Genomic DNA, 12908 nt, shown 5'->3' on the forward strand with positions numbered 1-12908 from the left:
CTGCATGATGCTCAGCCTGTGGTGGACTGGGCGTGGGGGTGGGGTGGCCAGTAGAACAGGGTATACCAGATACTATCTTTGGGATCAAACATTCCTTAGCTGGATAACTGTGGGCAATTCACTTGACCTCTCCAGGTCTCAGCTCCTTCAGCTCTAAAATGGAAATTATAAAACTACCTTCCCCATGGAGCTGCTGTGAGGATCTAGTGCACTAACACCGAGAGTCACCTGGTACAGATCAGGGTGCCCATTCTCTGGTATTAATGCCAAGAGATGGAAGCCCTTTGGGAACTGTAGGGTGCCCCCATGTCTAAGAGATGATGGGGTGGGGATGCTGAGGGGTGACAGTCAGCCAGGGCAAGGCTCACTTTCCAGGGAAGTACTGTCTTTCGCAGGAGAGCTAGAGCTCTCGGTCATACCCCCATCTTGGAGATGAGGAAACTGAGGCCCCAAGAGGACACCCAAGTCAGCAAAATAATCGGCGGTAGAGGAGGGAGTCCTGCTGAGATGAGCTCTTCTGGGCTCACTTATCTCAGAGCCCAGCACCTCCTTGGGTCTGGAGGAAGGGAAGAGGCAGGACTCAGAACTACAGCCACAGATACAGCATGTAAATTTGTGATTGTCTATGAATATTCGGCGACTCTTTTGAGTTATTTGTGGCATTTCAGTCAGGCTGGAAAATGTATTCATGTAGCTGTTCTGTTGACTTAGGTGAGAAACAGTTGCTTCTCTTTGTCTCCTTTTTTTAATGGAAAAAAAATGTTTACTTTTTACATATGCCGCTTAATTTGGGCACTTTACACCCTAAAAATGCTAAATCTCTTGAACCTCCAGAAACTACTTCGAAAGGATGTGGGGTGGGGGGGCTGGAGAAAGTCTGTAGCTGACACCCTAATCCCATTTCTAACCCCCTTCCCCCAAAAGAATTATTGTAGAAGGAAGGAGTGGGGGACAGGAGTTTATGAGAAATGTTTTCTGACTGCATAAAGCAAACCCTGGAACCAGTAAGGCTGGGCCTGGGGGCAGTCTCTATGGGAAGAGAAGGTCAGTGTCTGTTTTCTCCAGGAGCTTCTCCCCAGGACGGCTGCCCGCCTGCCCACGAGGAGGGGCCAGTCACCTTTGACACCTCCAGAGTGTAGCAGCTGGTCCCTGCCCTCATTAAGTGTCAGCACAGCAACAGCAAGGCCAAAATGTTCCCCGGAGGCTGGGACTCAGCCGGGTCCAGCCCCACCCCCAGAGCAACCTCTGCACAGGAGTCTCCATGTGGTTTGGCTTCCAAGCCTCTTCTGATATCTGGAAACCCTTTATATACATGAAAATATTTCACAAACTATCCTCTGCTGCCATAGTATCCATCACTGTAAAACCCATGGGTGGACAAGAATGACCAAAAGCTACTAAAAATTCAACAGCATTTTTTGATTTCACTTGTTTTCTAATAGTATCCACGTGCATTAAGGGGAAAGTAGTACATCCATGTGGGTGACATATTATCTATTCAGCCCACGAATGATGTTTGGGAGAGTGTTTGTGTGTGGACCCCTGAACACCTGGCCCACACCCGATCAGACCGGTGGGTGATAAGGAGGGGGCTGCACCCTCTCTCCCACCCTGCTGAGCACTGCCCTTTTCCCCAGGTGACTGACTTAGGAGAACAGCTTCTCTCGGCAGGTGAGGCCCAGGGCCCCCTCCTCCCCACTCCAATCCATCACCATTAGCCTGACCTTGCCACAGTGATGGACCTGATGCCTTAAGCAGGGAGCCAGGCCAGCTTTGACAATGCCTAAACACCTGACAAATCTCTCCAACTTGTTTTCTGCCCATGATGTAATGTATTGCTCCATGGATGTGTGCAGATGGATTCACCAGGAATATTCTCTGAGCTTCTCTGTCAGCTTTTGTAAACATCTCAGCTTCGGCTTCGTAGAGTGGTCTTTCTCCTGTACCCTCCACCTTCCGGTTCTTTATCACCTCAGCTTTTATTTAGAGCTCATCTTAAATGCCTTCTCCCCAAGAGCCCGCCCCTGACTCAAAAAGGTCCCCAGCCTTTTTTGGAAACCCTCAGTTTCTCTTTACTCCAGTTCCTATTTTTTGTTTTCTTCATAGAGCTTGTCAATATCTGACATTATTTATTTGTCATCTGTTTGTCTATCTATCAGAGTAGAAGTTCCCTGAAAACAAGGACGTTTCCAGTGACAAAAGAGAGCCTGACGCCTAGCAGGTTATAAATATAAATATTAATATGAAAGTGACATGCTTGAGATTATACAGCAATCAGCTGCAGGGCTGGGATTTGTCCCCAGGTCTCCCAAACACCCAACCCCCCACCCCATGTTCTTTCTGACCCACCAGGTAAGTGGTACAGCTAGGGTTTGAACCCAGGACTCCAAAGTCAGCCTGCATGCCGCCAGGCTTTACCCTCCCCCATAAAGCAGCTTCACACTGATTGGCCTCTCCTAGAGCTAGAATGTAAGCTCTAGAGCTGCACTGTCCAATGTGGTCGGCACTAGCCATGTGTGGCTATTTAAATGTAACTTAATTAAAACTAAATAAAATGTAAACTTCATTTTCTTGTTACACTCATCCCACTTCGAGTGTTTGACAGCCCCGTGTGGCTTGGGGCCACCACATCGACGGCACAGGTGGAGAACTCAGCCATCATTGCACAAAGTTCTATTGGACCGTGCTGTTCTGAAGGAGCGGGAACTCATCCGCCGTGTTCACCATTTCCCGAGCACTTAGAACAGCTCTCAAGTTTTTTACTAAATGAACGAATAAATGAATGGTGATACTGTTACTGAGAACTGCTCTCCCCACGCTCCTCTGCTGCTGACCCTTTCTCCTTCCATCCCACAGGGAAGGATGAAGCCAGCAGCGTGGAGGTGACGTGGCCAGATGGCAAGATGGTGAGCCGCAGCGTGGCCAGCGGGGAGATGAACTCGGTGCTGGAGATCCCCTACCCCCAAGATGGGGATGGACGTCAGGACCTAGCCCCACTGGAGGTGAGAAAGGCATCTGGGCCTCAGAAGCAGAAAGAGGTCCCACCCACAACCCTATGGGCTGAAGATGGAGCCCCAAGAATCTGCAGATTCCGCCTCTAGAATGATGGCAGTCTTTGCAAAAGGCAGGTTTCATAATGATCCTGCCAGCAGTACCATGCCCACATCTGTTCTGCTCCTCACGGACACCCAGAGGTATTGGCAGGGCAAGTGTCTTTGCACCCATTCTACAAAGGAGGAAAATTAAGACCAAGAGCAAGAACTCACCAAGGCTGCACAGCCAGTTGTGAGCAGGGTTAAGAATTGACCTCAGGTCTCCTGCTTCCCTCCCAGCTCTTTCCAAGTCTGACGAAGCCTCTTCTAGCTTCTGAGGGTGGTCCAGGGCCTCTTGGAAGAAGCATTCTAGATTCTAACTCTGATGGGGATCAGTTGGTTGCAAATAACGGGAACCCATTTAAATTCACATGGAAGAGGGGACGAACACAGAAGCTTCTAGGAGAGTTTACAAAATCCAAGGGAAAGCTTGGATGAGCAGGAACCATGGCAGCTTGGTGGCCTCAGCCCCAGGAGCTCAAGGGCCTTCGTCATGGCTTGGAGGACATTACCCTTCCCCAGTAATCCCCACCAGCCCCCCTCATTCATCAGTACTGAAAGTTGATATTTTCTGTCTTCTATGAAGTGTTTTGTTTCTAGTCTTCCTGCCCTGCCACTAGGCTGCTATTCCTGAGACCCTCATGTAGACATAGCCTGGTGTGACCAGGTTTCCAAATTTGTCTCAGCCTGTTAGTTCCAATTCTAGCCACCATGCCTTTGATTCACTCCTCCTGCTGAGATATCCACCGCTCATCCTGTCGGCCCTGCCCAATAAGGTGGAGAATAGCCTGGTTCATAGGCACCCACCCCTGTGAGTGGGAAAGGTTCTCAGATAAGAGGATGAACAGACACCTTAAAAAGCTTCTCCACCCCCTCATTACACTTTGTCTCAATTGAGACCCAGCCTAGGTCTGAGGGCAATGACACAGGAAGGCCAGTTTCCACTAGCTGTCCCAGCTCAGGCACATGGGTCCTATGTGGGTGGAACAGAACCTGTTCTTGGCCTTCCCCACAGTCTCCTATTCTCACTGCAAAGGAAGGGGTTCTGGCAGGGAGGGGATCCTCCAGGCCTAGACCTAAGAGCACCCCTCATTCTGGGGTCTGGGAGCAGCTGCTCTGGCCTGTGTCTAGGAAAGGACCTGAGATAGGATCTTCTCAACTCATTAATGTCTCTGCTTCTGCCCACCTTGCAGTGCGGCCAAGGATTCTCCCAGCAGGAAAATGGCCATTGCATGGGTGAGTTGCCTGCAAGCATCAGGGGATGGGGCAGAGGCCAGAATCTCCCTGGGGCGTGTTGGCCTGAGCCCTGGCGAAGCTCAGATTTCAGACAAGGAAGGGGTGGAGAAGGGAGTGTGTGTTTGTCCTACGGCCTCCAGATGCCAAGACAACCACCGTGTGACTCACTAAGGTGGGAGTGATGTTAGTGACCAGCAGGCTGAATAACCACAGTTCTGGGAATTGGCAGTGCTCCCCTGCCATGAATACAGAGAGAATGAGTGTGGGCACGAGACACACCACTGCCTGTACAGTGCTCACAGGGAGGCCTGGCTCCTGGGGGCCGTGATGGCTGGGGTGGGTCCATATCTCTTATGGAGAGCCACCAACTGGTGGAACAGCAAGCAAGGGACTGGCAGGTAAGGATGTGCATTGCCAGGGGCATTGGAGCAAACCAGGGTATGGAATGTGGTCTCAGTACAGAAGAGAGATTGCAGCCTTGGGCAGGCCCAAGGGGCAGGTAGCCGTAGCACTGCCAGGACTGCGGCTCTGGGAGGACCTAATGACTTTCTGAAAGTCTCCCAAAGGCTGGGAGTGGGAGAGGGGCAGCCCAGAGGCTCAGCATTCAGAAAGCCCTCGACCCAATGTCTTCCATCCCAATGACCACAATGAGGGGTAAGGTCAAGGACACTTTCTGCCTTTCGACCCTCAGGCACCATTCTTCTCAGCAAGCGCTTATCAGCCCCAGGTGAATGGGTTTGCTACTTGGATACAAGAGTAAATAAGGCAGACACAGTCCTTGCCCTCATGTGGCTGAGTGCCAATGAGAGACACACACGAATAAATAGTGATGCCCACTGAGTGTGAGCAGGGATGGGGTGGGAGCACAAAGGTGGGACCCTAAACCAGTGTCGGGAGGGGTCGAGAAGATTCTCTGGAGAAAGCAAGATCTAAGCTGAGAGCTGAGGGCTGATGAGGGGTTCACCAGGCAGAGAGGAGAGTGTTCCGGTGGAGGGCACTGCGTGGACACAGGACCACAGGTGAGAAAGTGGAGCAGTACGTGAAAATGAGTTGCCTACACTCTCCATGTCCCTGCCCCGGCCACTCCGAACAGACAGTGAACGTACACAGAAATTTCAGCATCTTCTGTGTGCGCTGGAAAGACCCTGTGAGATCACCAGCGTGGCTGCCTCTTCCTTTTCATCATCCTGCAGACATTTATGTGCCTCCCACAGACGAGGCCCCATGCAGGATGCTGAGGATGCGGGCCAGGCACCTTCTCCGGAAGACATTCATTCTAGTGGGGGAGAGAGACCACAAACATGTAACCCAACAGCTAGATTAGATGAGTTAAGAACCCTTTAAACAAAATGCTTTCTGGAGACTGTTCTAGACAGAGTGGTCAAGGAGGGTCTCAAAGGAGGGGACCTTTGAGCTAAGGTCTGAAGGATGAGAAGGATCTGGCCACAGACAGAGCTGAGGGAAGAGCTTTGTTGGCAGAGGGAAGAGTGGGAGCAAAGACAGGAAGGCAAGAAAAGGCTTGGTGGGTCAGAGGAACAGGAAAGAGGCTGCCGTGCCTGGAGAGGATGGAGAAGGATGGAGAGGTTGCAGGAGCCAGACACCGAGAGGATGGAGGAGCCAGACACAGAGTCCAGGAGAGTCTTGAAGCCCCAGTAAGATGTCTGGACTTCGTGCTTAGGGCCCTGCACAGTTGAACAGGAGAGTGACATGATGTGATCACATTTTCGGAAGATCATTCTGACTACCAGATTGCAGAATGGATTGGAGGGAGAAGTGTAAGCCAGGAGGCCTGTCAGGAGGCAGCTGCAGAAATCCAGGCAAGAGATGGTGCTGGCTGGGAATAAGCTGGTAGCAGAGGAGTGAGAAGGAGGTGTACAGATGAGAGGGGCACTGTGTAGGCCGAACTGATGGGATCTGTTATTAAATTGCCTACAGAGGCAAGGAAAAAGAAGACTTGGGAATCACTCTGATTTCTGCTTGAACAGCTGAGCGGATGATGGTGGCATTGATTGAGTTAGGGAAGATGGGAAATGGGACAGAAATGGTTTGAGGACAGAGAGAATCTAGAGTTCCATTTCGGACCTGCTAAGTTTGAGATGCATGTTAGACAGAGTCACCAGTCTAGAGTCCCGGGGAGAGGTTGTGGCTGGAGATAGGAAGCCTAGAATCATCTATTTATGACAAGACCACCTAGAGAAAGTGCCATAGATAAGAGAAGACCTGGGACCAAGACCTGGGACCAACCCTAACTCATAGAGGTCAAGGACAGTAGGAGCCAGCCGAGGGAACTGAAGTGAGAAAGTTGAGGCCAAGAAAGAAGAAAGGACATGCCCCAGGTCACAGAGTAGGTGGGGCAGCAGAGCCTGAGTAAGGACCTATGCTCCACATCTCCTGGGTGAGTGGCTCCCCTCGCCTTTCAGACACCAACGAATGCATCCAGTTCCCATTTGTGTGCCCTCGAGACAAGCCTGTGTGTGTCAACACATATGGAAGCTACAGATGCCGGACCAACAAGAGGTGCAGTCGGGGTTACGAGCCCAACGAGGACGGCACAGCCTGTGTAGGTAAGTAGGGAATCATCTGTTTATGACAAGACCACTAGAGAGCTCTGCAGAAGCCCCAGATCAAGGTCCCCAGCCCCTGCCTTCTCCTGGCTGGATGGATTCTCCTTAGACCCCCAATAGGTCTCCAGAAAAGACCATGACAGAGGTTTGAAGAAGTCCCACCACTACTGCCACCATCTGAAGGGCCCCTGGGGTGTCGTTGTGTCCTGGCCAGAGGTCATTGCTCTTCTTATTTCTCCCTTTTCTAATTTCCTAAAACAAAGGTTCCTACCTTAGGGCCGGCCCATCTTTTCCTACCTGGGATATAAACTAACTCCTACTACATATCTTTGTCTGAATTTCTGAACTGGTATTTGTCTTCTTCCTCCCAAACACTTCCCCCCACCCAAACCCACCCCCACCCCCTTTCTCTTTTTCCCATTTTCTATCTCTCTGCCCTATCCTTTTTGCAGCTCAAGTGGCCTTTTTAGGTGGGTACCCTTCTGCCGCCTTTAGAATCTCTGAGCCTCTCTCTCGGGCCTCATATCTTTCTCTAGGCCTTGGACTTTGCCTTCAGTTATATGCATTTTAAATCCCGTCAATAAAGGAAAAAAAACTAATAACCTTTGTGGAAAACTAAATCTCTCCCGCTGCCTGTCTCTCTCTCTCTCCATGCCCAGTAGATTCTACTGTGTGCTCTTTCTAAATGGACAGCAAAGGTGGCCATCTTTAAAAAGGGAAATTTAAGAAATACTGATGTGTATGTAACCTTAGTCGTTTGTGAAGCCTTTCTTTGCATGTTTTCTGAGAAAACAGAAAAGGAAAGTCTCCCCTCTATCCCATCCAGCCTCCCTCCCTCCTTCAGAAGAATCAAGATAGTCCCCTCTTTCTGTACCCTCCAGTGTCATGTGTGGCTTATTTTGCCCTTAACAAAGATGGCTCCCAGATGGTTGCTTGCTCAGTTGATTCGATAATGTATCATGTGCCTACCAGCTTGGCCTGTGCTGTTTCTGCTCTGTGTGCCCTGACTTCCTATGGTAGAGAAAGCCTGATTGGGGTTGGTGGTGATGATGGGAGAGAAAAAGGGTGGCCCTTTAAAACCCTTGATACAAATGTTAAAGCTTGAACTTGCTAAGTCTTCCAGCCTCTTTCTGGAGAAATTATGCCAATAAACTCTCTGCTGGATATTAGTGCCTAGCTGGTGGAAAAAAAAAAAATGTGTCTGGGGCAAAGTAGATGCTGGTTTGAATGTTGAATTAGCAGCAGCCCTTCTACCATGTAGCACTTGGGAAGCAAATCATGAGAAGAGAAAGTGTCTAACCCTGATCATGAGCAATGGTTTGGATGTGTGTACCAATGACCACGTTTGTGGGGCTGGGATTTGGGCCAGGTGAGGGATATGGGATGAGCAAGGTCCAGATGTGGAGACAGTACTCTAGTCCTCTTGCATGGGGAAAGTCATTTCTCCACTCGGGACCTCAGTTTCCCTAATCTAAATGATAAGAGAGTTGGGCTGGTGTATCCCTAAAGGCCCTTTCCTTTGTAAGACACCTCAGTGTGTGGCTGGACATAGGCATGGCTAGTCTCAAGTTACCCTGATTTCTAAAAAGAACCTTGCAACCTGCTCTCCTCTGCGATAAGCTTGGAAACTGGAAGTGCCTGTAACCAGAATGCCCTTAGGGAATGATGTAACACTGTAGAATACTTTCATAGCCAGCCTTGGTAGTGAAGGTTCATTATAAATCACAGATCTATTCTTCATGGGGGAAAAGGTCACCCCTAGATATAATAAAATCACACTTTAGAATGCAGCAAGCCTTTTTAAAACATAGTTAACAACAACAACAAAAAAACACTACCATTTTCTGATATAATAATAATACGCTCAATAAATCACAAAATATGAATTCCTCATAGCTAGTGCTATTTTTACTCTTGGAATAGGAGCTTAAATGAAAAGTTTTAAAATAAAAACAGCTACAATTTCACAGAAAAGCATACAGCAACTTAAAAATCGCTCCACTTCTGGGAAGCCCACTCCTGTGTGTTGATACAGAATTAAAGATTGAAAGGGCCTCAGAAATGAGGCTCAGAGAGAGAAAGTGATCTGCCCAAGGTCACAAAGCCAGCTGGTCCCCGAGCCAGGGCTAGAGCCCTCTCCCACCACACCATCCTGTCAGGAGAGTCACAGACAGCACTGTCACTGTTCAGGCTATTCCCTAGTCATTCCGAAAGATGCTGCCTTTTTAAGAAATGAACAAGTGTGCCTAAGATAGTAAGATAAGTAAAACCCAAAACCCACAGAGGCAGTGGTTCCAAATACAGTGGTAAATGACAAGATAACAGAGTCCATTGACTGGCTGCACACACAGCCTGAGAAATAAAGGACAGGACAGATAGTGAGACATCCTGCCAAGGACATCAGGAGATTCGGGGTGACAGCAAACTTCATAGGGTGGCTTATACGAAACAACTATGAATCCTTGCACATTGAGTTTCTTATAACAGGCCATATTTGTGATATTTTATCCTATGTGGTATATGGGACTAAATGAGTTACAAAGAGAAGTTCAAAATCTTCCAGCTGTTAAGAGCACAACTACAATATCCCAACTCCAGCGTAAGAAAGCTTTCCATTAGATTTATTTATTCATTCATTCAACAAATATTTCTTGAGCACCTACCATGTGCCAAGTACTGAAAGCTAGGCTCTGAGCATACGGTAGTAAGTGAAAATGGAATGGTTGCTGTCCCCACACTGCCTTCCTCCAGCCAGGTGAGGTGGAGGGATAGGAATGGGACTCAAGGGCTTTCTAAAAGGTCTAGCTAAATTTGGGGGTTGCTATACCAGCAAGCAAGGTCTCTGCATTTATTCATATATTTATTCAACAAGCATTCATTGAGAAACTCCTGCACGACAAGCACTGGGTCCCTCTTATGAAGAATGTAACAAAGTCCCTCCAATGAGGGAGACAAGTCCCCTGCCCCCCAAGATGTTGTTGTATTGGAAGAAATATGAGGCTAAAAGATACAGAGAGAAGGCAGGGCTGAATCAAATGAATATTACCTGCCCCAAAATAACAGGGGGCATTGCCAGGGGACCAGGAGTCCAGGCCTTCTGAGCCAAGTGCCTCAGTCCAGGCCTATGCTGAACCAGCCACAAATGTGTGGGTGCAGAGCTGTACCCAAGCCAGCCAAGTTCAGGATTCCTATCCGCCTCTTTCTTCTAATGCCCCTTCCTCTGAGGCCCATGGGGCCTCAACCTTTGCCTTCCCCTTCTCGGCAGACAATTCTTTGTCCCCTAGCTCCACTCGGGCTCCTGACATCTTTATTAGCTTATGCTGGACTTGAGTTTGTAACGAAGATAGCAAATGCTCTTGGGGCTGACCAATATTGGGATGGGCCTGGAAGGGATTATGCAAACGGAGAAGCTGTGCCCCATCTGAAGGGGGCAGCCTCAGCTCACTCTAGCAGAGCAGGCAGATGGGCCAGCATCTTCCCATTTTTTCAAGACTAATAATAGTGATAATAATAATACCATTTTTATTCTGCCCAAGAATACTCCTCTTCCCAGGAATGTACCCCTAAAATGACAATAACAGCTTATACTTACTTAGTGAGCTCGGCGTGTCTGCGTGGGATCTAAACTCTTTACAAGAATCAACTCATTTAATCCTCACAACAATCCCAAAAGACAAGTGCTATAATTATCCCAGTTTTACAGAGAAGCTGAGTGGCTTCTGTCCTCAGTCCCATGGCTGGGACAGGCAGAGGGAGGACTCGGTCAGGTCAGTCTAGCCCCAGCCTGTGCTCTGACCTCTGCGTCTTCCTTCTTCATTCGGGTTGGCTAACTGGTTACACAAAAGCTACAATCTCTCATACTGCCCAGGGTGAAGGGATGGGTGGGGAAAGAAGAAACAGAGGCCCCAAAGGACCCAGGATCTGAGACAGTCTCCCCACAGTCGTATTCAAGCTGCAAGAAGAGATGGCAGTGCCTGTGTTGTTCCCTCCCGGGGTCAGCTCGGCCAGCCTTCACAGACACAGAAGTGTGAATCACCCACAGGGCCTCTTCGAGCATCTACCCAGTTGCCAGCCCTGTTCTGGGGAGGTGCCATTCTGAGGGCCAGGAGTTTGATTATGTATCACTCTGGCTGCTATGGCCCCCTCCCAGGGTCTGGGCATCACACCCTACCAGCGCCACTGGACTGCGGCCCAAGCAGGAACCTCACTCTAGCCTCTGAAAGGGGCTATCGGTCATCTCTCTCCAGAGCCACATGGAGACAGGAGGACGAACACTTTATTTCTCAGGGAGCTAGCTGGGGTTTCCTGGCAGATTCCAGAATGATACTCCTACTCAGAGTCTCAACCCAAGAGGCAAGCCAAGTCCCTCCCATGTCTCCTTCCCCAAGATCAGCCATCATCTCTCTCCTTCAGTGTGGGCCAGACCCCAGCCACATCCTGTCAGGGGCTGATGTTGTGTCTCCTTAGCAACAGACACATTCTAGAAGGAGGAAGAGGGAAGGCGAGAGAGCACGGGCTGGTTAACTCCACAGATAATGCCGGCCCCTCCTTCATCGGCTTGTCCTCTTGAAGAACTGCTGTTGAACAGCAAAGTGGTCAAAGGGTAGGCCATCAGAGAAGAATGAGAAGCAAGAAGAGGAAAAAAAACCTCCTGGGGATAGGAGCTAACATTTACAGAACGCCTGCCATATGCCAAGAACTTTACATATGTGTCTCCGTTAATCCCCACACCCACCCCAGGAGAAAAAGAAAAAATGTTATTAGTCTATTTTATTACCAAAGAAACTGAGGCTCAGAAAGAATTAGTTGCTCAAGGTCACACAGCTAGTTAAGTGTAAAAAACTGTGATTCAAGTCGGCAACTATCTGGCTTTAAAGCCCGTGTTCTGAAACCTTATGGGGAGCAATCTTCAGGTAACTGATATCTGGGCGAATTATTTAACCAGATGTCACTTGGTGTACACTGACTGGACACCTACTAAGAGCTAGGCCTTGTTCTAGTGGCTCAGGATATACATCTGTGAACAATACTGGCAAAGATTCCTGAATGCCCTGGTGACGTATGGCAGACACTACACAACATAATAAGTAAAACATAGAGAGCCTTAGAAGGCGATAAGTGCTATTTACAGGGGAGAGTGTAGAAAAGCAGCATGAAGGCGAATCGGGATGCTGGGATAGAGGCAGAATGCCATTTTAAATGGGGTTGTTCAGGACGGGCCTCACTGAAAAAGAGGCATTTGAGCAAAGACTTAAAAAGGTGACCTGTCCTTCAACCTCAGTTTTCTCATCTGTAAAATGGATAGGATACCCACCTTTCAGTTATTATGTGAAACAAGATGGTATAAAACACTTAACTAGCACATGTAATCCCCCAATAAATTAGAAATGTTATCAATATTATTAAGTAGCAAAGTTCAGGTTGCAGCTGGGTCTGTTCAGTGCCATAGCTCATGTGCCATAGCCGCTGCAGCCCAGGTCACTTGGCAGTCTGCAGTGAGAGAGATATGGAGGCCACTGGCTGCCCACAGGGAGCTGACAGCTTCACAGGGAAGGGACCTCGAGACCAAAAATGGCCATAACGGAGCAGGGCAAACCCTCCTGGGGCCTATGCTGATGTGCTCAGCTTAGTTCTCATGTGGTTCCACTCTCAAAAAGGATAATCATAAAATAAGGCAAACCAACCAGGGAGGACTTGGCATCGACTTGGCTGGATGGAGCAGGGGTCACCGGGAGCTAGTGAACTCGTCTGGGAATTGGGCCCTTGGCCATCACAGAATCCAAGGTCACTAAATCCAGAGGCACCTGAGAAGTCATCTAGTCCTGCCCCATCCTTTTCAAATGGGGAAACTGAGGCCCAGAAAAGAGCAGTGGCTTTCTGAAGACCACAGCACAGCCAGGAATCTGACTCCTGCCTGGTGCCTTCTTGCTCACTCTGCCCTCTCTCTAGAACGCTCAAGTATTTCAGAAGCACAATTGTATCAACAACTTCAGAAATATCGGGGGACAGCACTGTT

The 12908-nt window shown here is 49.0% G+C and overlaps 1 protein-coding gene across 1 annotated transcript in view; it reads left to right on the forward strand.

The window, feature by feature from the left end:
• CRTAC1 (cartilage acidic protein 1) overlaps positions 1 to 11499 on the forward strand; it is a 133608-nt gene extending 122109 nt beyond the window's left edge. Inside the window, exons 12-15 of the mRNA XM_025042318.1 lie at positions 2857 to 3002; positions 4286 to 4328; positions 6749 to 6892; positions 11465 to 11499. Of these exons, the coding sequence (XP_024898086.1) occupies positions 2857 to 3002; positions 4286 to 4328; positions 6749 to 6892; positions 11465 to 11499 (368 nt within the window). The remainder of the gene's footprint in view (positions 1 to 2856; positions 3003 to 4285; positions 4329 to 6748; positions 6893 to 11464) is intronic.
• The last annotated feature ends 1409 nt before the right edge of the window (positions 11500 to 12908 follow it).

The sequence above is a fragment of the Pteropus alecto genome, unplaced genomic scaffold (genome assembly GCF_000325575.1).
Source record: "Pteropus alecto unplaced genomic scaffold, ASM32557v1 scaffold88, whole genome shotgun sequence".
Lineage (NCBI taxonomy): Eukaryota > Metazoa > Chordata > Mammalia > Chiroptera > Pteropodidae > Pteropus > Pteropus alecto.